The 26402-nt window shown below is 40.8% G+C and overlaps 1 protein-coding gene across 1 annotated transcript in view; it reads left to right on the top strand.

The window, feature by feature from the left end:
• LOC126198587 (mRNA-capping enzyme) overlaps window positions 1-26402 on the top strand; it is a 98281-nt gene that overhangs the window by 45438 nt on the left and 26441 nt on the right. Inside the window, exons 5-8 of the mRNA XM_049935035.1 lie at window positions 2897-2975; window positions 3099-3236; window positions 16241-16342; window positions 16472-16607. Of these exons, the coding sequence (XP_049790992.1) occupies window positions 2897-2975; window positions 3099-3236; window positions 16241-16342; window positions 16472-16607 (455 nt within the window). The remainder of the gene's footprint in view (window positions 1-2896; window positions 2976-3098; window positions 3237-16240; window positions 16343-16471; window positions 16608-26402) is intronic.

Below are 26402 nucleotides of genomic sequence, written 5' to 3'. Positions count from 1 at the left end.
GCCGGATGGGCAGCACCACAGTTGGCGCACTTGCGAGGTGCTGTACGGGGTAGTTTGCAGCGTTGGGTTGTGTGACCGCCAGCGCAATTGCGGCAGCGGGGTGTGAGACCGCATCTGATACCCGCGTGCGCATAGCGCTGGCAGTTGTGGCATTGTTGGGGGGTGCGCGGCGTGTTGTACACCTCCACATTGACGACCATGTGAAGAAATAGCTTTATCTTCAGCAGGTCGCGGGATTTGGCCGTGTCGGCCAATTCCGCCATGTAGTTGTGAGACGGTCTCGCTGTGCCGAACTCTGACATTCGGTTTACCCGAATGCACTCCCACCCGAGAGCAGAGAGTTCATTGTGTACCGTTTCGGTTGGGGTTCGTGAGTCTATCCCCTTTATCACGTACTGCTGTGTCTTTTCCAGGACTGTCCTGTACGTGAAGTGTTCTACCTTCCTTTCTTTGAGAAAGTCCAGTAGATTCGTGTAGTCTGCCTTGTTCGCCACGTACAGTGCGGCGTGTTCCCCGGTGAGCTTAGAGTAGTATGTTGTGGGGCTGTGCTGATTGTTAAATTCCTTGTTTAGGAGACTTAGGTCTCCGTAGTTGTGAATGATGACCGGTGGGAAGCCGGTCGCGGTGTTGTTAGTGTTCTGCATAGCTGCTTGTATATTTGTGGTTGCTGCAGTCGCAGGGTTGTTTGTGTTGGTCCCTGTGTTATTGTTGTTTGTTCTCGATGTAGATGGTGTTGGTAGCAGCGCTCGGCCGTTGCCTCGTGAGTTTGTGGGCTCACTTGTTTGCGTATTTGGCTGCTGTTTGCGCCTTGGGCCGACCTGCTGCCACGGCCCGTCTTCATCTGTGTTTGTTGTGTCCTCTGTCGGCTCTGGCTCCGGTTCCGTCGGTGCCTGGGCCGCCAGAGGTGAAATAGGGGGCATGTCCTTCTGTTGTTCAGCAGGTGCCTGTGTGTGTGGCGTGGGTGTTTCTGTTTGTGTGTTTTCACTGCCCATCAGCTCTGCGATCAGCTCCTGCTGTTCCGCGATCTGTTTGTCCCTCAAGGCTACCTGCTCTTGGAAGGTGGACAGTGGGACGGAAATGATGGCGGGAGTAGCCGGCATTTCCGCCACTTGTGCTGCCGCTTTGCTGCGGGTAAGTGGTGGGGAAGCACAGGAAAGATCGGACATCTTTGCTGTTACAGGAGTTTTTATTTGGATAGGGAGGGATGGATTCACGACAATTTGCTCTTTTTACGAGAAGACAAAATTTGCTTTTTAGCAAAAGCACTGTGTATCGTGTTCCTACAGAAGAGGGGTATCCCTACGTCCTATCTGCGCGGAGTGCAATGCGCGGCGCAAGAGAGCGCGGGATGAAGAGAGCGGCCTACAGTGCGCGGGGTTATCCAACGTGAACGGGCCCCTGACACTGAGATTACCCTACCAAAGAACGGGAGAGTCCCGCTGGGGAGGTTTGCAACCGAAGTTGCAGGGAGTTGAGCCGAAACTCTTGCCACTTAGCGCCCGAGAGCGTTAAGCGGCTTGCGCGGGTTCGTGCCGCTCAGTAGAGCGTCACTGGCAGCTACGCCAGTTGCAGCTTATTTGAGACCACTCCGAGGAGCTATCAGCGGGCAGCTACGCCAGGTGCAGAGAGCAGCGTTCCGCTCGGGTCGGGGCAGGTTGCTAGTTTATATATATATAACAAGAACAAAAGTGGCCACAGAATTCAACCCTCTGAAATACCAGTAGTAATTTGTCCTGACTCTGAAGAATATACAGTATGACCCTTCCCATCATTGTATCTTGAAAGCCAGAAACTTCTTCAAAAGAATGTTGTGATTAGCACATGCATTGCCTTAGATGGACGACAAAAAATTCTGGTAGGTGAAATCTTGTGATAAAATATTGTAATACACGTGTCAGTGAAATAGTAGATGATTTGTTCAGTGGAGAAGCCTGTCTAGAATTTTGATTGACTCAGAATCTTATATTTGCTTATATGTTCTATCATCTTTAAATACTTTAACTTTGCCAAAACGTTTGACACAGTCATTACTATTGACATGGGTCAATAACTGAACTCTGCCCTACTACCTTTCTTAAAGAGGTTTGTAACAATGGCATACTTTAGTCTGTCTGGAAAGATTCCTTGTGGAACTGGTGTATTAAATACATGGTTGAGTGCAGTAGATATATCAAAAGAATGTGCTTGTAATATTTTGCAAATGTTATCAACTTCTTGAGAATTTTTGCTTTCAAGAGAGTTACATTATTTATCTGGATGTCATTTGAATGATATCAAATAGATTGAATGCTTGCAGAACTAACTTGTCACATTTATTGCAGTGCTTTTTATTTGGAGCTGACCATATCAAGTCACTCAGATGTATTTAGAAATTAATTGTTAAAGAAGCTTACATGCCAAATTGAGTCAGAGATAAATAATTTTGAAAATAAAGTGGGAAAAATATGAGTGTAGTTAGAATGGAAATGGGAAAGTCTGTTAGTGGATAAGATGATGTGGTAATTAAGATATGACCAAACGATTTTTGACACCAGACATGGTATTATATGTTTATTATATCTTACATGTGCCTCTCAACTGCTCAGTGCATCTTCTATTTAGTGAATAGTGATCTATTCCCATTCAGATATTAAGTTCAGTCTCATACTATTCGAAGAACAATTTACTTTATTCACCAAGTCTAATGGCAAAGAGATGTAAAAGTACTTTTCTTTTAATACTGCAAGTCCTGGTGTTTGGCAAATCCTACCAGCAGAGTGATAACGGAACTTCAACAATAGCAGTTTATGAAGCTAATAATTATAAGGAAAATAGTGTGAGAGGGACATTACTCATCAGATCCTGAAATTATATTCGTACTTAAAATGAAAAATAAAATTATGTATTAATTTTGTAGAGGAAGAAGAAGCAGATGATGATGATGATGGTGCTGGTGGGAGTGTCGGTGGAGAAGAAAATGGGAAAGCAGCTGGAAGGTAATTTAAAGTTTTGTTCTTTACTCTGTTCTCATCTTAAGTAGAAAAAGTATTTGTTTAATCAACCTATTGCTCACAACTTGAATTTGGATGTTGAGGTAAGATAAGCTGTTTCTGTTTCAGCAATCAGAGACGAAGGAAGGAATTTCGAAAGAAAAATCCTACATTTATGGAAGGTGTAAATGGTGTTACACCAGTCACAACCCAGCCTAAGTTGTCAGAAATACAGAAAAAAACTCAATCATTATGTGGGTGGAGAGGGTGTGTAAACTTAATGTAATGTTTCATATACTCTGCCATATTGTAATAGTGCACATCTACTCCATATTTTTGCCATTATGCTATAATGTAAGTATCACATAATAATTACACATCACAGTGCAAATTTTTAAACTGATAACTTAGTTACAAGCATGAAGCAAATTATTAGAACAAGCTGCGCCATTTGAGAGCAGCAAGTAAGAACAGGTTGCGAGTACTGTTGAGTGAGGACTTCATTTTGCCTCTTGACATGTCTGTCTGTGAAAACAGACTAATGTACTTCTTCTCCACTGTACATTGTATCATTTGGAGACTGGCTCACCCTCGTTCATTTTTTGTCCCAGAGGGTGCACACCATTTCTTTTCTTATTGTTCTTACCTTCTTTCTGATAGCCATTGTCCTGAAGTTTCCACTAGGATGACCTTATTTCAGAATATCAACAGTTCTCCTCACATATGTTTTATTAGTTTTTTGCATCTTTGTATTTTGGTAGTCAAGCCATTCAGCTGTCCTTTTTTTCCTCTAGAATAAGCATTTCATTTGAAATTTGTTAAAGTAGAGGCTGTTTCGTGGAAATATAAATACAAAACCTCAATTCTTCTCCAGCAGTTGGCTAAATAACAACAGATTCTGGTCCTACAATACATTGCTTAGTGTCTGGAAGGCCTCTATTCAGGCACTCAAGAGAGCAGTCTGATTTGCCAATAGAAGACTGTGAAAGGGTGGGAAAAAAAGCATTGGTCTGATGTTTAAATCTCATTTGTGTAGGAGGATCAGGCAAAATACCAGCTCTTAACTACTGCACAAACTTCCACTTGGAGGACAAAAGTTTTGGCATCTCTCGTGTTAAAAAGCAGTGAAAGAATTGAATCCATACAAGTTGCCAGATCCAGACGGAATCCCATTTTGGTTTCACAGGAAGAACTTTTCAGCATTAGCACCGTAACTAGCTTCAAATTTCTCACCCACCATAAAGGCCTACCCAACAGGAAAAAGGCGCAGGTGACCCCACCGCATTCAAGAAAGTTATAAGAATGTGCTCACACAAAAACAGCCTTGATGATTTGTTGCAGACTTGGTTTTTAGCACATTCTCAGGTTGAATGTAATACATTGTGTCCACAACTAAAGTTCCACTTTTAAAACACTATAGGAAGAGAATCACTGCACAGCGTGACATCAGACTTGAACATCATATTATTGGCACAGAGGGAAAAGTCATGGAACAAAAAAACATTAACGAAAATTTGATCAATAGATGGCACTGTAATCATCAGAATATGAACAGCAAAAGACTCATGGCACACTGCTGTTTCTCAGTTTTTTTACAAGAACGGTGACTGCGTACCAATAGCCCTGCAGAAGTTTCAAACACTCAAGGGTATGCAAAAAGGCACCAGTCCAATGTTTGCTAAGGATCTTACAAAATTTAAAAAGGCAGTTTCTTTTGAAGTGCAATGTGTCAGAGGTAGGAAAGCAGTTGATCCAACGTCTGTCGAAGCTGTGACCACAGTATTTGCAGGAGGGGGTCAAGTGGTGGTGTGCAAACATGCAGTGCATGGGGAAATGCCCCAACATTGGACATGCCTGTGAGCATGTTGCATAAAAGCTTATGAAACAACTTTCATTGCTATCCATCAAAATCACCCATGTTCAACAGTTGCTTCTTGCTGAGCTGCCAGCAAGACGAAGGTTTGTTTTGGAATTGCTTGTTCATGTGGAAGAGGACAATTAATGGGCATGGAATATTCTGTGAACAGACAAAACATATTTCCACCTCCAAGAACATGTCAGTACGCAGAATTTTATCCACATGCTCATCAAGTGTCTTCAGTGGTGTCTGCACGGTGCAGGTTGACACAATCATTTATCGTATTTTTTCGAGGAGATGAGTACTTCAGGTACTGTTACTTGTACAGTCACTGATAAATGCTATGAGTTTTTGCACATTGGTGCAACAGCATGGATGTGTAGGTAATAGAGCACTGCATCTGCATGGCGAAACCAAATGAGTAGCTCTTGCTGCCCATCACTTACTTTTGCACACTTCGTGGAAGCATGCAGTCGGCAGTTCCCGCACTTGGTATCATGAAGTTTCGTTCACCATCACACGGCACTCACTCTCTGGCTGTGGTGCAACAGGCATATGGCTCTGCCATGTGTCCAAGGAAACGTGGACTCTACACAGCTTCATCAGAACCCAGTGACACTAAAGGACCTATCAAGCATCTGAATGCATTTGGAATTAGAATTGCTTGTTGGCTTCCAATTTTCCTTGTTTTCTACTAAGAACATGTATGCTGCACACCTGAGATACATCAAATATTATGACTGCGTCTGAATATGATGATGTAAAATGAAATGTAAAGTGATAATGGAGTATTGGGTGTTATTGAATGTCATTGATTTGGCTGTGGATCTCTAAATTTTTGAGAATGAAAGCTAAAGAAATAATGCTTGCATTCAGTATGCAGCAAACATCGCACTGACGCAGAGATGTATTTTGGACAGAACAAATGAAAAAGATTTAGTTGATAAGTGTGACAACTAATTATAATTGGCTACTTTCTTTAAAATTAACAAAAGAACTTCAATCTAGCTACACTGTAGGTTCACATAAGTAAATCCAGCAAATAAACTAATAGGACTTGCTAAGAGTTGATAATATTCCCTACTGTGAACAGAAAGAGGAAAAAGCATGGGGTGTAACAATAACAGGAGGTGGACATTATGCAAATAAATTTCTATTTGGATAATTATTGGAGTAAGTAGATCATTTAAACAAATCTATTTGTGAATAAGTTATTTGTATCTTGAACTGCAAATAACATAGAATGTTACTATATTTCCTTTATTTGCTTCTTCTATGGAATTATGTAACTTGGTTCAGTGCAGTGTCTATTTGAAATATAACTTATTACTGGTTTGTACAGAAATGTGGCTCACTGGGTTAAGCTCCAGATTAAAAAACTAGAAGTGTGCAGCTTGATCCCCTGTTGGTTCTAATAGTTTCATTACTTATTACTTCTTTCACCTGTGACAATGAGCAAAATACGAAGCCTAGTTGCACTGCGTTTCGGAGTACATATTGGAAATGTAGGTTCCCCCCCCCCCCCCCCCCTAACTGGCTGTACAAGTCAGTGCAGAGGTGGGAGGAAGTCAAGGACACACCCTCATGCCTAGTAAAGAACTGCAGTGCTCATACTAACCTTTGGGTTGAGCACGGCTTTGCTTTCATTACAGCACAAGAAATGCAATATAAAAATACTTATAGGCATGCAGCCTTGTCCGCTGCTCGTGGTCTCGCGGTAGCGTTCTCGCTTCCCGAGCACGGGGTCCCGGGTTCGATTCCCGGCGGGGTCAGGAATTTTTCCCGCCTCGAGATGACTGGGTGTTGATATGTCGTCTTCATCATCATCATTCATCCCCATTACGGTCGGAGGAAGGCAATGGCAAACCACCTCCACTAGGACCTTGCCTAGTAAGGCGGCGCGGGTCTCCCGCGTCTCTTCCCTACGCTCTGTAAAGAAGTATGGAACTCATCATCATGCAGCCGTAGGAAATATACAGGGCTATTACAAATGATTGAAGCGATTTCATAAATTCACTGTAGCTCCATTCATTGACATATGGTCACGACACACTACAGATACGTAGAAAAACTCATAAAGTTTTGTTCGGATGAAGCCGCACCTCAGGTTTCTGCCGCCAGAGCGCTCGAGAGCGCAGTGAGACAAAATGGCGAGAGGAGCCGAGAAAGTGTATGTCGTGCTTGAAATGCACTCACATCAGTCAGTCATAACAGTGCAACGACACTTCAGGACGAAGTTCAACAAAGATCCACCAACTGCTAACTCCATTCGGCGATGGTATGCGCAGTTTAAAGCTTCTGGATGCCTCTGTAAGGGGAAATCAACGGGTCGGCCTGCAGTGAGCGAAGAAACGGTTGAACGCGTGCGGGCAAGTTTCACGCGTAGCCCGCGGAAGTCGACGAATAAAGCAAGCAGGGAGCTAAACGTACCACAGCTGACGGTTTGGAAAATCTTACGGAAAAGGCTAAAGCAGAAGCCTTACCGTTTACAATTGCTGCAAGCCCTGAAACCCAAAGACAAAGTCAACAGCTCATGGAAGAGGATGCGTTCAGTGCGAAACTTGTTTTCAGTGATGAAGCAACATTTTTTCTTAATGGTCAAGTGAACAGACACAATGTGCGAATCTGGACGGTAGAGAATTCTCACGCATTCGTGCAGCAAATTCGCAATTCACCAAAAGTTAACGTGTTTTGTGCAATCTCACGGTTTAAAGTTTACGGCCCCTTTTTCTTCTGCGAAAAAAACGTTACAGGACATGTGTATCTGGACATGCTGGAAAATTGGCTCATGCCACAACTGGAGACCGGCAGCGCCGACTTCATCTTTCAACAGGATGGTGCTCCACCGCACTTCCATCATGATGTTTGGCATTTCTTAAACAGGAGATTGGAAAACCGATGGATCGGTCGTGGTGGAGATCATGATCAGCAATTCATGTCACGGCCTCCATGCTCTCCCGACTTAACCCCGTGCGATTTCTTTCTGTGGGGTTATGTGATAGATTCAGTGTTTAAACCTCCTCTACCAAGAAACGTGCCAGAACTGCGAGCTCGCATCAACGATGCTTTCGAACTCATTGATGGGGACATGCTGTGCCGAGTGTGGGAGGAACTTGATTATCGGCTTGATGTCTGCCGAATCACTAAAGGGGCACATATCGAACATTTGTGAATGCCTAAAAAAACTTTTTGAGTTTTTGTATGTGTGTGCAAAGCATTGTGAAAATATCTCAAATAATAAAGTTATTGTAGAGCTGTGAAATCGCTTCAATCATTTGTAATAACCCTGTACTACTGACACAGCCCATTTCAGCTCCATCTGCTTCTGCCAGTACTTCTATCATCCGCACTCCCCTTACTACCATGCACAAGTACTCCATGTAAGTAGCCAAAGATGAGAATGTAGCCTACATAAACTCAGTCAGCCGCACCTTCCGTAGATTGCTGATACTATAGAATATGGATATCTCCATGATATAATTACACAATTTGTTCATCTTTGTAGTGCTACAAAATGAGTGAACCAAGCAAGACCTTAATGATTGCTAGCAACTAACAACAACAGACTTTTAATCTAAAGTATGATATAATGTTTATGGGGTGGTGCTGAATGTTCAGAGTCATTCAGAAATATTTTAGAATTAACTCTGAGCTAGCTTTCCATCAGAAGATAGAATGGTTTTTTGATGCAACGTGTGTGTGTGTGTGTGTGTGTGTAGAGTTATATAGAGCATTGAAATTGAAAAATTCCAGAAGAGACATTGCTTTTGAGTACATAGGACTTCATAATACCACAGCACACTGGCAACATATTTACCAAGAAGGAGACAATTTAAAAATAAATAGTTCTCCTGCATGATTTTCTGCAACAAAGGGAGGCTTACAACAAACTACTGATTAGCATTACCCAAAGAAATGTCAAGAAAATTGGGTCACGAGTTACAAATGATGATATGTCATAAAAAGAAAACTTTACTTTGAACGTGATTTGGAGAGAGAAGCTAATGTAGAATCACAATAAATTATACGAAAAAAAATACAGTGGAATTAACGATTTCTGAATTTTTGTTGATGATGTTTGTGATTTGAAGGTCTTGTACCACTAGCCTGATACAAAGATAATTTCAGGAGATCTGTTGCATCATTATCCTCTTTACATATGCTGAAAATATTTTCTTAAGTGTGTCACAATGGCTGATCTTCACAAACCAGATAAACTTTCTGATGAGATGATTAAAAAAACAAGGAGTTTTTTTGAAAACTTATTTAAAAGCAACATAAAGAACATTTGTTTAATAAATGACAGAGAATTGGGGCAAAAAATGTCGAGATATCAAATTTATCTATTATTCAAATAGTTTTTTATTCACAGACAGTGAATAGATGTTTTTATTTGTGTAAAGCCATGATATTTTGACAATATATTTTTATTTGTGAATGATGAATAATAATTTCAATCTTTGTCATTCATCATTTGAGTAAATGTGGCCCAGCGCAGGTGGTAAGCGAAGCACATTGTGCATGCATACACAGCAGATTTGTAGCAGGTGTGCAAATGAATTTGAGCACACATCATCATGGCTGTGGAAAAGCACGTGACATACGCTTGGCTGTTGCCAAGTGCTGCTCGCTTACGTTGATAGGTGAGGCACTATTGGACATCTTCGGCAAATTCCACAGACATTCACAAAGTGTATTCACGCTCGCTCTCGCACACCACAGGTGCATGCAGACCACATGGATTAACCACAAGCTTGCAGAGCTCTAGTCAGTAGGATGATTTTTGTGCAAGATGGTGCTCCTCTGCACATTGCACAACCAGTGAAGTGGCTGCTGCAGAGGCATTTTGGAAATGTTAGAATTATCAGCCATCATTTAGCTATAGCCTGGCCATACAGGTTGTTGTTGTTGTTGTTGTTGTTGTTGTCTTCAGTCCTGAGACTGGTTTGATGCAGCTCTCCATGCTACTCTATCCTGTACAAGCTTCTTCATCTCCCAGTACCTACTGCAGCCCACATCCTTCTGAATCTGCTTAGTGTATTCATCTCTTGGTCTCCCTCAATGATTTTTACCCTCCATGCTGCCCTCCAATACTAAATTGGCGATCCCTCGATGCCTCAGAACATGTCCTGCCAACCGATCCCTTCTTCTAGTCAAGTTGTGCCACAAGCTCCTCTTCTCCCCAATTCTATTCAATATCTGCTCATTAGTTATGTGATCTACCCATCTAATCTTCAGCATTCTTCTTTAGCACCACATTTCGAAAGCTTCTATTCTCTTCTTGTCCAAACTATTTATTGTCCATGTTTCGCTTCCATACATGGCTACACTCCATACAAATACTTTCAGAAACGACTTCCTGACATTTAAATCTATACTCGATGTTAACAAATTTCTCTTCTTCAGAAACACTTTCCTTGCCATTGCCAGTCTACATTTTATATCCTCTCTACTTCGGCCATCATCAGTTATTTTGCTCCCCAAATAGCACAACTCCTTTGCTACTTTAAGCGTCTCATTTCGTAATCTAATTCCCTCGGCATCACCCGACTTAATTTGACTACATTCTATTATCCTCGTTTTGCTTTTGTTGATGTTCATCTTATATCCTCCTTTCAAGACACTGTCCATTCTGTTCAACTGCTCTTCCAAGTCCTTTGCTGTCTCTGACAGAATCACAATGTCATTAGCGAACCTCATAGCTTTTATTACTTCTCCATGGATTTTAATACCTACTCCAAACTTTTATTTTGTTTCCTTTACTGCTTGCTCAATATACAGATTGAATAACATCGGGGATAGGCTACAACCCTGTCTCACTCCCTTCCCAACCACTGCTTCCCTTTCATACCCTCGACTCTTATAACTGCCATCTGGTTTCTGTACAAACTGTAAATAGCCTTTTGCTCCCTGTATTTTACCCCTGCCACCTTCAGAATTTGAAAGAGAGTATTCCAGTCAACATTGTCAAAAGCTTTCTCTAAGTCTACAAATGCTAGAAACGTGGGTTTGCCTTTTCTTAATCTTTCTTCTAAGATAAGTCGTAGGGTCAGTATTGCCTCACGTGTTCCAATATTTCTACGGAATCCAAACTGATCTTCCCTGAGGTCGGCTTCTATCAGTTCTTCCATTCGTCTGTAAAGAATTCATGTTAGTATTTTGCAGCTGTGACTTATTAAACTGATAGTTCGGTAATTTTTACATCTGTCGACGCCTGCTTTCTTTGGGATTGGAATTATTATATTCTTCTTGAAGTCAGAGGGGATTTCACCTGTTTCATACATCTTGCTCAACAGATGGTAGAGTTTTGTCAGGACTGGCTCTCCCAAGGTCGTCAGTAACCATACAGGTTACCAGATCTTAATCCATATGGCTTCTGGCTATGGGGCTATGTGAAAGATGATTGTGGCTAGTGCTCCAATCACGAACAGAGTTCAATGCATTCTGAATGTGACCCCCAAGACACTCTAGTCTGTTGTGGAATATGTTGTTTCTTGATTTAAATTTGTGGCAGAAAATGGAAGACAGCATTTGCGCCAATCTCACGACAGTCAGAAACCAATGTTGTTGTGCTTTTTATGTGGTTTTTGGTCCCAGGACAATTAAAAACAAATGTCATTTTCCTTTTTATACAGTTTTTGGCCTCAGGACAATTAAAAACTAATTTTTGCATCTGATAGGTTACGACCATGCTATGGGGGATGGGATTACCAACTGTTGACTGACAAAATTATGCAGTCATGCACATTGAACAGTATGGATCGTGTAATATGCAACTCAGACCATAGCCATTGAATTGCAATTTATCTGTCATTTGTAGCCATTGCTCCTCCCCCCCCCCCCCACTCCCACCCCCATCGTACACACACACACACACACACACACACACACACACACACACACACACACACAAATACAGCTTGCCTTTTTCTTTCAAGATACCCTGCAAACCACAAGGTTAATAGCATGCCTTCGAACTGCTTCAATGTATTCTTTTAACCCAATCTGGCAGGAATCCCAAACACTCAACCAGTACTCAAGAATGGGCCAGAATCCATATTCGTTGATTTTTGTGAAGCATTTGACACAGTGCCACATTGCAGACTGTTAACAAAGGTCTGAGCATATGAAATAGGTGCTCAGATATGTGAGTGGCTTGAAAAACTTTTTAAATAACAGAATCCAGTCTGTCCTGGATGGGGAGTGTTCATCGGCAACACAGGTGTTGTATGAAGTGTCCTAGAGAAAAGTGTTAGGACTGCTCTTGTTCTCTATATACATAAACGACACGATGGACTGGGTAAGCAGCAGTCTGCGAATGTTGGCTGATGTCGTCGTAATGTACAGGAAAGTATCAGCTTTCTGTGGCAATAAGAGAATACAAGATGATTTTTGATACGATTTTGTTTGGTGTGAGGAATAGCAGATTGCTCTGAATGTGGAAAAATATAAGTTAAAGCAGATGAGTATGAGAAATGATCTTGTAATGTTTGACTACAGTATTAGTGCCGTTCTGCTTGAAAGTCACATAGATTAAACGTCTAGGCATAATGTTTTAAAGCAATACAAAATGGAATGAGCGCATAAGATCTGTTGTAGGGAAGGTGAATGATTGACTTGTTAAATTTGTTACTGGTGGGTTCAAACAACACACAGATTTTACAGGCATCCTTCAGGAACTCAAATGGGATTCCCTGGAGGGAAGGCAACATTCTTTTCGAGGAACATTTGTAATAACTGCAAGTTGAACAAATATATTTCAAGGAAGACGCAAACATGAAAGTCACAGATCAAGTAAACAGAGAAAGACGTGTGTACACTTTAACAGTCAAATCATAATTGAGTCCAAGTCTAGCGGCTGCTGGCTGGCTGCTTAGGTGGCGCTGTTGCTGCGTGGCTGGCAGACAGCGCCGCATGTAGAGGACGCACGTAACTGTGCGGCGGCACTTTGAAAGATCGGCGAGTCACAACACTTTCCCCCCCCCCCCCCCCCTTGAATTTTTTGCACAGGTCTTGATGGAGGTGGCCTGTAGATTGCTAACGTCCATAGGTGTCGTTTGACTGGCCGTAAAGTCTCGAGGAGGAGGCTTCCCGTGCGGACGGAAGTGTCCCCGATGATAACAGGTCGAGATGACAGGAGACGTGGGGGTCGAAACTGCCGAGGCCCCGTGTACCAATCTGCCCATTGCGGCAAGTCCGGTTGTTATAACAGGAGACATGGGCGATGTGTCCGCATCCGTAGGAGAAGGAGGCGAGTAGAGTTTCTCTGACAGATGATGTCATCTGGTTCCTGCATGGGCACGTCTCCTGGTGGTGTCAGTTCTTGTGCTGGCACCGATATGATGGTGAGAGGACTGCATTGTGAGTAATGAGAGATTCCAGTATCCCGAGCGTCAGGTAGAGCCGAAGGTGGTGTAGCGGCATCCGGAACAGGTGTTGCTGGCACATGAGACCGAAACTGGTCCGAATGAGAAATTTCAGAAGACTGAGCGATGGATAGGACTTCATCTAGAGTCGGATTTGCCAACTGAAGGGCGTGTTGCCTAACTTCTTTGTTGGGTGCCGATCGGATAATAGCATCCCGTACCATGGAATCGGCGTAGGATTCTATGTGAACTTCAGTAACAAATTGACACTTTCTACGGAGGCCGTGAAGTTCAGCAGCCCAAGCACGATAGGATTGATTCGGTTGTTTTTGACAATGATAGAAGGCAACACGAGAGGCTACCACATGCGTTTGATTTTGAAAATAGATGGACAGAAGTGAGCACATTTCAGCAAAGGACAAAGATGCAGGATCTTTCAAAGGAGCCAACTGCAACAACAACTGATACATATGAGGTGAAATCCATGAAAGGAACAGAGACTTATATGTTTGTTCGTCCGCGACATGAAATGCCAAGAAGTGCTGTTGAAGACATTTTTCGTAATCAGACCAGTCTTCCGCCGTCTCGTTGCAAGGAAGAAAAGTAGGTAGAGACAACGGCGAGAGACGCCCCGCATTTGATGCCATGACGAAATCACGAATCGCATTTGTAAAAAGTGTTTGCTGTTCTATGAGACCTTGCAATAGTTGCTCTAAAGTAGCCATGGAAACATGTGGGTCAACGATGGAAAAGAAAAATCACTACCTCGCCGCCAATTGTAATAACTTCAAGTTGAACAAATATATTTCAGGAAGACGCAATACATGAAAGTCACAGATCAAGTAAATAGAGTAAGACGTGTGTACACTTTAATAGTCAAATCATAACTGAGTCCAAGTCCAGCGGCCGCTGGCTGGCTGGCCGCTTAGGTGGCACTGCTGCTGCATGGCTATGGCTGGCAGACAGCGCCGCATGTAGAGGACGTGCGTAACTGCGCGGCGGCACTTTGAAAGATCGGTGAGTCACAACAACATTGTTGAGAAAATTTAAAGAACCAGCATTTGAAGTTGACTGCAGAATGGTTCTGCTGCCTCCAACGTACAAAGCGCGTAAGGACCACAAAGATAAGATATGAGAAATTAGGGCTCAAAAGGAGGCATATAGATAGTCATTTTTCCCTTGCTTTATTTGGGTGCGGAACAAGAAAGGAAGTGACTAGTAGTGGTATGGGATACCATCCGGCAAGTGCTGTAACATGGATTGTGGAGTATCTACATAGCTGTAGCTGTAGCTGTAGATGTAGACTTCAGTTCATTGGGAAAATTCTTGAATGGTTCAACCCAAGTATAAAGGGAGACTACATACTGAAAACTTGCACACTCAATTCTTGAGTACTGGTTGAGTGTTTGGGCTTCCTGCCAGATTTTGTTAAAAGAATACATTGAAGCAGTTCGAAGGCATGCTATTAAATTTGTTATTAGTAGATTAGATCAACACATGGGTGTTGTGAAAATGCTCAGTGAACTAAATTGGAAATCCATGCCGGTTAGAAGACATACATTTCATAAATACTTATGAGAAATTTTAAATAACCATCATTTGCAACGGACTGCAAAATCATCCTATTGCCACCAAAATGCATCTCGTGTAAAGACTAGAAAGACAAGATAAAAGAAATCAGGGCTCATACGGTTGCATATAGCCATGGCCATTTTTCCACCCTTCCATTTGTGAATGAAACAGGAAAAAGAATAACTAGCAGTGGTACAAGGTATCCTTCACAATGCACCATATGGTGGCTTGTGGAGTATTTGTGGAGATGTTGGTAATCTTAAAGCAGTATTTTGACAAGTTTCGTACTTGTCATTACTGGATGAAGTGCAGGGATTGCTCCTGGACCACACACCCCCACCTACTTAAGTAACATCAGGTGGAGCTGTTACCCCCTTTATAAGCAAGTGTCCAACCAGTGGTGGATGATGATGTTAAGCAAGGACCAGGCATTATGTTCTGGGCTCCAGTTCATTTGTATTACTGCTTGAACCATTATTAAGTAGAATTGTTCTCAAGGAATTTGCAATAATGCAACACACTGTGAAGTACTTGGATCTAAACTGTTTTCCCAGCTCACAAGATCATCATTTACCCTTATTTTCACTACCTCCTTCACAGAATCTCATGCTTGAATCCCTTGTCATACAGTTTCATTACTACTACTGATGTATAATATTTCAACAACTGTAACAATTTTGTGTATGCTACTAACTTAAATTATTGATTGGTCAACATCAGCACAGGCAATAAACTGGTACAGTGGTATTGGTTTTAGGAAACTGATAAACCAGGTTTCATACCATTACTTGAAGAAATACAGCAACCAACAACTTGTTTGACAGCTTTATTTATTCCCATCTTCAATGGAGTAATATATTTATATCTTCATCAGTAATTTGTTTTCATTGACTGCATTCTGTCTGCTGCAGCTGCCTATTGTTCTGCAACTTATAGCTCCTTTTTTTGCATTTATATGTATAACACTCACAGTTTTAGGTTTGCTGATAAGTTTGTCTCATTGCATCAGCACACTGCACCACTAACAATCTATCTCCAAAACAGGAAAGTACTACTTACCTTTCAGATAGCTCCTCAGTTGTTCCCATTGAGGACAAACCCAGATGCCTCCTGTGACAGTCACATGATATAATGTGTCAGCTAATGAAATAGACCTAAGAAAGCAAAAATAATAACAAAAAATACAAAATAAGTTTTAGTATCAATCTCTTGTAATCAGTCACTCTCATACTGTCTCGTTACCATATGAATAGAGCAAAATTGGACAAAGGATGCCACATCTCTTCAGTTTAATCAGCAATCACAGGCCATTAACTTTAAAATTTTAAAATAAATGTAATAATGATAAATTAAACCATAAATATTAAAAATAAACTAAAAGGCACCTTACTGTAGTATATGATGTCATTTCTTCACTTTAAAATGTTGCTCCACATGCCAAAAGGATATCAGTCACAAAATACCTCTTTTGGCAGTTCTGGCTTTCCTGGCAGCCAGCCAGTGTCTATGGATACAGCGAACATTCAACTTCTGCACCAAAAGCCCTACAGAGTGTCTTGGAAAGCAGATGGTACAAGGCAAGTTGCTTCTTAAGCATTACTTTTTCCAGTTTCAGTGATAACTGATCATTCTCATTTAAATATTTTGTCTGTTACCCCATAGATATTTGAACTACATTCTGTTTTAAAGAGAAAATTTCTTTTTAGGTATATGATGCTGATCCTCCAGGCAAATGAAGTTTACTTCATCGACAGAGATAATGCTGTATTTCAAGTTTCTGGTCTTAAGTTTCCACACAGGAAAGATCCTAACAGGCACATCGGAAATACTTTATTAGATGGGGTGAGTTTTTGTAGCATTAATAAGTATGAATTTTATTGCTGATATCTTTTTGCCCTGTTTAATGTTGCAGTTGTATACACACATTGAGAAAAAATTTAAGCATCAAGCTGGTCTAATTGTACATGTGCATACATTGGAAAATCCAGGATGGAATAGTGGCAGTATTATGAAAAGTATAGATTGCTACTCACCATACAGAAGAGATGGTGAGTCGCAGATAGACACAACAAAAAGTGTGTCAAATAAGTAAGCTTTTGGCCAAAGAGGCCTCCTTCCGAATTAGACATCACACACACACACACACACACACACACACACACACACACACACACACACACACGAGCAATTTCTCTGGCTGACAAGGCAGTGTGTGTGTGTGTGTGTGTGTGTGTGTGTGTGTGTGTGTGTGTGTGTGTGTGTGTGTGTGGCGTTTTTGGTTGAAAACTTATTTGTTTGATAGTCTTTTTGTTGTGCCTATCTGCGACTCAACATCTCCGCTATATGGTGAGTAGCAATCTGTCCTTTTCATAATGTTGTAGCTGTGCTTACCCACCATTCTATGTGTAAACCACATAGGACACCCACCGAGTGCATTGTGGGTGCTGTCTAGATATGTACTCTTGCTGACTACTGTGAAGCTCATAACAGAGCGTACTTAGCACGGTACGATTTTTACTCATTCCAGTTGTGCATGGACCATGGGAAGAATGACTGCTTAAATCCTTCTGTGCATGCTGTAATTAGTGTAATCCTGTCATGGTCCCTTTGTGAGTGATACATATGAGGCTGAGCAATGTGTGTAGATTTTTCACCTAATACATGTTCCTGAAACTTTGTAAGTATGCTTGCATGGGATAATTGGCATCTATCTTAAAGTTTGCACCAAATCAAGTTTTTCAGTATCTCCATGACACTCCACCATGAATCAAACCTGTGACCATTCATGCCACCTTTCTTTATATATATTCTGTATCCACTGGGTCCCACACACTTGAGCGCTTGGATCAAATAAGTGATTTGTAAACTGACTGCATTTTCACAGTACCCTGCCAGTTGGCTGAAGTTTGCCAGTCCTATCAGATGATACTGTGCTTTCAGGAGATGTGTAATGTATATCAGTCAGACAGTGCAATGCTGAAATGAAGCAATTTGCTCATAAACATGCTACACATGTTGAGTTTGGCAGATGGGATAAGATGACCTTGTACAACTCTTCCAACATTTGGTTATTTCAAATTACTACTCATTTAGCTACCAATATTGTGGACAAACTGATGGTTACTGTTATGTGTGATCCTTTATCTCACATAGGAGTTGTTTCTGGAAGACTTCTGGTGTAAAGCACTTTTCTTAATATAATGCAAATGTTGCTAGATTCCATTAAGGTCAAAGGTAGCCTAAGGGTGCCAGGAGTATACAAGATCCCATGTTAGTGTGGCAAACAATACATTATCCAGACATGCCACATGGCTATCTAGATACAAAACACAACATGAAACATGGATAGACTGTGGTAGACTGAATACCTCAACCTGCTCGTATTACATAATTAAACAGGCTTTCAAAATATGTAAAGAGAACAAACTAATCTACAGAGTTTGAGCTCAACAGTATGTGAAGCGTTGATGGTGTTACGGCATCATCTGTCACAAAATAATGAATATCACTAGAAATCACCATTGAAGACCTGAAGCTAGGACAGCGAGGCTGGGCACTAACAACTTGCCTGGGTGCAGCTTCCAGATCTTCAGATATAATCTGGCTTCTTTCAGTGTGCAGCACAGGACTGTTGTTCATATCCCCAGCAGATAGCTACATGCCATTGTAGCTGGCCATAAAACTATTCTTACATCAAAGCCTGATTAACACTTCTTTATCCAAGTTCATACGGGCTATTAAATTGAGACATCAAGAATGGAGGAACAAAAAGATGAGAAGAAGCACATAACCAATGTAGGAATGGGAATGCGTTTTATGTGAGGTGAGAAAAGTATGGACCTATGGGTTGGTGAATGGAGAAACAAACTCTGTATCTCACTCGCTATATGTGGGATGAATCCTCTACGTTTCTCAGAAAAACGATAACCAAAACAGTCATTTTGCAAGTTGTAGGCATTACTGCTGGAACCATGGAAGCAGTGAAATTGATTGTTTTGACATTTTGTCTATCCGTAATGACAGTTTCTTTGTAAGTAAATGAAATTTTGTGGCTTTTATGTCTTTTCAACAGAGACTGCACTGTAGTAATTACACCAGTGCTGTATTCATTGTTTTTGTTTCACATTGTGTACCTAGAACTTTAGCATTGGTTATTTTGATTGCTTAACGTTTCCTTAAGCATTTGTGTCACCTGAGACTACAACAAATGACTGAAACATTATGCTAAGCTGTGTGCAATGAATCTTCTGAGGTGATAATTGTGTCTTGCTATACCTAAAGTGCTTGGTTGTACGTAACTCATGCCGTGAATATTGAAAATGGCTCATAAGTTGTCGTACAAAGAAGTAACGGAATATTTAGATTATCAGCAATGAGTTTCAGAGCAAGAACCAAAAGATAGTGAAATTCAAAGATGCGTAGTGATCATTAGCAATAATTATATCCCACACAGTGATGACTCATGCAAAGGTAGTTGCAAATTTTATTTTTATTTACTTTATGACTAGTTTTGTGTCAGGACCCATTTTCAAATCATCCAGGTAGTCAAAATAGTATTTCTCAAAATGTAAGAACCGTGTCAAGGTAAACAGTAACAAAGTGCAAATGAACAGTGCAAATGAAAAGTAAAATTTGTGACTTTGGCTGTTTTTTGTTGTATTCATTAACAGAAGTTGCTGCTGTACAACTACTCCAGCATGTTTGGACATTCATAACATTGATAGCTTCTCCTGAGAAAATTGGAGAATACAGTTCTTTTGTGATACTGCATCAGGATATAACTTTCGAGAAGCAAGGTTTCAGTTTTTTGTAGCTGGTGTTATGAAGGGAAACTTCTCAAGTGAATGGCAGTATTGTCTTGTCAGACATGAACAATATTTTGACAATAGAACGAGTTGCCGCCATCAGGCATGTTGATAGACAGATTACCAAGGGACTTAAGTGGCTATTGATACCTACAGACACTGTCAGACATTCCATACTCAGTCTGAGACATTGGTGCGTGGACAGAGTACAGAACCCCTGAATCACCAGCAGCACATACTGCTGCTCCTTGGCATCAGCCATTCAGCACACCTGATGACAACCACCATTTTTGTTGACAAAATATTGTGGAATCCTGACACAATGCTCTGGCTGTTCACTGGAGAGCATTTCCTTCTTACATTTCAACACATACTGGAATTTTTACATTTTGATGTCAGGGAATAAAAGTCACTAAGACCGGAAACGGACACCTTTGCAGTGGTGTCGAAAGTTTGGAATCATTCCCTTAAAAATTGTCCCCTGCTTTACAGTCCAGGACAAAACATCACAACTGATGAACAGCTATTTCTGACTAAGGCCAGTTGCAGATTTACACAAGATATGAACCATGGACCTTGCTGCTGGTGGGGAGGCTTGCGTGCCACAGCGATACAGATGGCCGTACTGTAGGTGCAACCACAATGGAGGGCTATCTGTTGAGAGGCCAGACAAATGTGTGGTTCCTGAAGAGGGGCAGCAGCCTTTTCAGTAGTTGCAGGGGCAACAGTCTGGATGATTGATTGATCTGACCTTGTTAACACTAACCAAAACGGCCTTGTTGTGCTGGTACTGTGAACGGCTGAAAGCAAGGGGAAACTACAGCCATAATTTTTTCCGAGGGCATGCAGCTTTACTGTATGGTTAAATGATGATGGTGTCCTCTTGGGTAAAATATTCCGGAGATAAAATAGTCCCCCATTCGGATCTCCGGGCGGGGACTAAACAGAAGGACGTCGTTATCAGGAGAAAGAAAACTGGGGTTCTACGGATCGGAGCGTGGAATGTCAGATCCCTTAGTCGGGCAGGTAGGTTAGAAAATGTAAAAAGGGAAATGGATAGGTTAAATTTAGATATAGTGGGAATTAGTGAAGTTTGGTGGCAGGAGGAACAAGACTTTTGGTCAGGTGAATACAGGGTGATAAATACAAAATCAAATAGGGGTAATGCAGGAGTAGGTTTAATAATGAATAAAAAAAAAAAAATACTAGTGTGGGTAAGCTACTACAAAGAGCATAGTGAACGCATTATTGTGGCCAAGATAGACACGAATCCCATGCCTACTACAATAGTACAAGTTCATATGCCAACTAGAAGGTATCAGATTGATTATATAATGGTAAGACAGAGATTTAGGAACCAAGTTTTAAATTGTAAGATATTTCCAGAGGCAGATATGGACTCTGACCACAATCTATTGGTTATGAACTGTAGATTAAAACTGAAGAAACTGCAAAAAGGTGGGAATTTAAGGAGATGGGATCTGGATAAACTGACTAAACCAGAAGTTGTGCAGAGTTTCAGGGAGAGCATAAAGGAACAATTGACAGGAATGGGGGAAAGAAATACAGTAGAAGAAGGGTGGGTAGCTCTGAGGGATGAAGTAGTGAAGGCAGCGGAGGATCAAGTAGGTAAAAAGACAAGGGCTAGTAGAAATCCTTGGGTAACAGAAGAAATATTGAATTTAATTCATGAATGGAGAAAATATAAAAATGCAGTAAATGAGGCAGGCAAAAAGGAATACAAACATCTCAAAAATGAGATCAACAGGAAGTGCAAAATGGCTAAGCAGGGATGGCTAGAGGACAAACGTAAGGATGTAGAGGCTTATCTCACTAGGGGTAAGATAGATACTGCGGAAAATTAGAGAGACCTTTGGAGAAAAGAGAGCCACTTGTACAAATATCAAGAGCTCAGATGGAAACCCAGTTCTAAGCAAAGAAGGGAGAGCAGAAAGGTGGAAGGAGTATATAGAGGGTCTATACAAGGGTGATGTACTTGAGGATAATATTATGGAAATGGAAGAGGATGTAGATGAAGATGAAATCGGCCGGCCGCGGTGGTCTCGCGGTTCTAGGCGCTCAGTCCAGAACCGCGCGACTGCTACGGTCGCAGGTTCGAATCCTGCCTCGGGCATGGATGTGTGTGATGTCCTTAGTTAGGTTTAAGTAGTTCTAAGTTCTAGGGGACTGATAACCACAGTTGTTAAGTCCCATAGTGCTCAGAGCCATTTTTGAAGATGAAATGGGAGATACGATAGTGCGTGAAGAGTTTGGCAGAGCACTGAAAGACCTGAGTCGAAACAAGGCCCCGGGAGTAGACAACATTCCATTAGAACTACTGACAGCCTTGGGCGAGCCAGTTATGACAAAACTCTACCATCTGGTGAGCAAGATGTATGAGACAGGCAAAATACCCTCAGACTTCAAGAAGAATATAATAATTCCAATCCCAAAGAAAGCAGGTGGTGACAGATGTGAAAATTACCGAACTATCAGTTTAATAAGTCACAGCTGCAAAATACTAATGCGAATTCTTTACAGACGAATGGAAAAACTGGTAGAATCCGACCTCGGGGAAGATCAGTTTGGATTCTGTAGAAATGTTGGAACAAGTGAGGCAATACTGACCCTACGACTTATCTTAGAAGCTAGATTAAGAAAAGGTAAACCTACATTTCTAGCATTTGTAAACTTAGAGAAAGCTTTTGACAGTGTTGACTGGAATACTCTCTTTCAAATTCTGAAGGTGGCAGGGGTCAAATACAGGGAGTGAAAGGCTATTAACATTTTTTACAGTAACCAGATGGCAGTTATAAGAGTCGAGGGGCATGAAAGGGAAGCAGTGGTTGGGAAGGGAGTGAGACAGGGTTGTAGCCTATCCCCGATGTTATTCAATCTGTATATTGAGCAAGCAGTAAATACAACAAAAGAAAAATTCAGAGTAGGTATTAAAATCCATGGAAAAGAAATAAAAACTTTGAGGTTTGCCGATGACATTGTAATTCTGTCAGAGACAGCAAAGGACTTGGAAGAGCAGTTGAACGGAATGGACAGTGTCTTGAAAGGAGGATATAAGATGAACATCAACAAATGCAAAACGAGGATAATGAAATATAGTCGAATCAAATCGGGTGATGCTGAGATTGGGAAATGAGACTCTTAAAGTAGTAAAGGAGTTTTGCTGTTTGGGGAGCAAAATAACTGATGATGGTCGAAGTAGAGAGGATATAAAATGTAGACTGGCAATGGCAAGGAAATCGTTTCTGAAGAAGAAAAATTTGTTAACATCGAGTATAGATTTAAATGTCAGGAAGTCGTTTCTGAAAGTATTTGTATGGAGTGTAGCCATGTACGGAAGTGAAACATGGACGATAAATAGTTTGGACAAGAAAAGAATAGAAGCTTTCAAAATGTGGTGCTACAGAAGAATGCTGAAGATTAGATGGGTAGATCACATAACTAATGAGGAGGTATTGAATAGAATTGGGGAGGAGTTTGTGTCACAACTTGACAAGAAGAAGGGATCGGTTGGTAGGTCATGTTCTGAGGTGTCAAGGGATCACAAATTTAGCATTGGAGGGCAGCGTGGAGGGTAAAAATCGTAGAGGGAGACCAAGAGATGAATACACCAAGCAGATTCAGAAGGATGTAGGTTGCAGTAAGTACTGGGATATGAAGAAACTTGCACAGGATAGAGTAGCATGGAGAACTGCATCAAACCAGTCTCAGGACTGAAAACCACAACAACAACAACATGGCTAGTATGCCATTTGGCATCAAGTTTTGGGTTATGGTAGATGTAGACACCAGTTACCTGTTCAATAGATTTCCATACCAGAAAATGATGAACATTTACCAGAGAATGAAATCATTTCCATGTGCATTCCATGGAGCTTGCGACACCATTAGAAGTTGAAGATACATGTCAACAAACAACTTTTTTCCCATCATCGTATCTGACCAAAATATTGAAGATTAAAGGTATGAGCTTAATGTGAACAGTGACTATTCAAGAGGAGAGATACCATGATGAATAGCATTATTGAAAACAAATCTGATGAAGCATAGTGACACAAACTTGTCTGTTTATCAGGACAAAGAATACAAACATGTTCTTGTTCTCAGTGCACTTCAGTCAAGTGTAGAAATTCAGATTGATTTTAAACATCTGCCACAAACTAAAAAATTTAATAAAACAATTGACTGTAGAGAGAATGTAATGGACTGGATGGCAAGAAAATATTTTGTGAAATTAGCTTCATGGAGATAGCCACGGTTGGATCTTACTGAAATAAATGCATGGATTCTTCAAGTAGCAGTTTCTGAAGCATCTCAGGGAGGAACTAAGATGTGAACACATGAAAAATATTTCCCAACAAGTATTTCTGGTAATACAAGCCCAAGATGACTGGCTTATGTGACACATGTAAGAAACCTGCATGTGAAAAATGTGCAAAACCAATTTGAAGCAATGCATTATCTGCATTCAGGACTCAGGGCTAAAAGAATTAACACACTTTTATTTCTATTGTCTTCTTATCCCAAAATAAAACCAATCACAAATAAAAACAAGTACAAATGAAAATAATACATGACTTCAGTATTTGAATAATATTTACAAAAACAAAGATGTTTGTTCTCTCTATTTCTTCTTCCTTCTCGCAACAATAAAAGAAAAAGGGTAGCTCTGCCACTGTGCTCAATTGAGGGGTTCACTGGAGGAAAGTGCTAATCCATAATTTCGGAAGCTTAGTCTGATCACATTAGCTGTTGTGTTTTTTAATGTACCACATGTCGATAACAAGAATTTCCATCTGTACCTCTAGAAAGAACTGTCTATTCTATAAATTGTTTTGTCTTATCCTGTTTCTGTTCTTGTGTTTTACTGTTACCAACAAGCAATAGCTCAAAGTGATGCTCATCTGGGTTAACATTTTCTTCCATCAACTGCCTCAGTTACTGCTGCAGCAGTAGTGGCATATATATAAAGTCCTGCAGTTCTAGTGTTTGAAGCCTTGATTGGTTGTGAAATCAAGACAGAAATGGGTATGACTACTGTGGTCAGTGCTGCCCCTGTTTTACTGGTTTTTCTCACATTCACATGTTTACCCTGTTTCCAGATGCGTAGTTTCTAGTATGCTGCTGTTTTCTAAGCACTGTAAAGGTCTAAGTCTTACATTCAACTGACAACATATCTTTCACATTATTCCAGAAAGATATTACCAAGCTGAATATTGATCATAATCCCAAAAACCACATTGTGGACATTTATTTTTATGCCCTTCTGTTCAACAAAAGTCAACAGATTGAGCAAATTTAGAATGTAGTGCTGTCATTTAACATCTAGACTATCAGTGTCTTTCAACAACTACTATACTACTACTGTAAATGTGCATCAGAGCTGTCTGTCAAACTTCACCCCATCCAGCATTTCTTTAATTTGATACCAAGATGAGTATAATCTGTTATGCAAACTAATTATTGCTTCACTGTAGATTTTAAAGTTTTTTATGGTGTTATGATATTCCTTGACTTTTTTTGGAGGGGAGGGGGGGTAGTAGCATTGATTATTTTAGTAGAGGCAGTATTTCAATATGTGACATGTTGAAAGAGTGTTCTCATCTCATACTGTAAATCCACATCTTCATCTGTACCACTTTGAAGTGCAGGGCAGAGGGTAAATCCCATTGTACTGCTTATTAAGGTTTCGTCCTGTTCCATTCACATAAGGAGCACAGGAAGAATAATTGTTTAAATGCCTCCATGCATGCTGTAATTAATTTAATCTTGTCCTCACAATCCCTATGTGAGTGATACATAGGGACTGTAGTACATTCCTAGAATCATCATTTATAGCCATTTCTTGAAACTTTGTAAGTAGGCTCTGTCAGCACAGTTTACATCTATCTTCAAGAGCCTGCCAGTTCAGTTTCTTCAGCATCTCTATAACACTCTCCCCTGGGTCAGACAAACCAGTGACCATTCATGCTGCCCTTCTCTGTAAACGTTCTATATCCTCTGTTAGTTGTATTTGATACTGGTAATGTACACTTGAGCAATATTCTAGAAAGGGTCGCACAAGTTATTTGTAAGCAATCTCCTCTATAGACTTACTGCATGTCCCCAGTATTCTATCAATCGAGCAAAGTCTAGCACCTTGTTTACCCATAACTGAGCCTATGTGGTAATTCCATTTTATATTCCTACAAAGTGTCACAGCCAGGTATTTGCTTGAGTTGCCAATTCCTTCTGTGACTCCCTGATATTGTATTCATAGGGTACTATGTTTTTTGTTCTTGTGAAATGCACAGTTTTTCATTTATGAACATTTAATGCAAGTTACCAATCTTTGCACCACTTTGAAATCTTATCAAGATTTGATTCAATATTTATGCAGCTTTTTTTGAAACATGCATCATTAGAGATGCTGCATAATCTGCAAAAAGTCTGAAGTTATTGTTAATATTGTCCAAAAGGTCATTAATATACAACCTGAACAGCAAGGGTCCCAACACACTTTCCTGGGGCACACCCTAAGTTACTTCTGCACCTGACAATGATGCACGATCCAACATAACATGCCCATCCTCCCTACCAAAAAGTCCTCAATCCAGTCACAAATTTCACTTGAATTTTCCATACAATTGTATTTTTGATAATAAGCATAGATGTAGTACTGAGTCAAATGCTTTTTGGAAATCAAGAAATACTGCATTACCTGACTGCCTTAAGCCAAAGTTCTCAGCATATCCTGAGAAAAGTGTGAGTTGGGTTTATATGATCAGTGTTTTTGGACTCTGTTCTGGTTGGCATGAAGGTCATTCTGTTTGAG

Source organism: Schistocerca nitens, chromosome 8 (genome assembly GCF_023898315.1).
Source record: "Schistocerca nitens isolate TAMUIC-IGC-003100 chromosome 8, iqSchNite1.1, whole genome shotgun sequence".
NCBI classification, from domain to species: domain Eukaryota; kingdom Metazoa; phylum Arthropoda; class Insecta; order Orthoptera; family Acrididae; genus Schistocerca; species Schistocerca nitens.
This window is presented reverse-complemented; position numbering and strand designations above follow the sequence as displayed.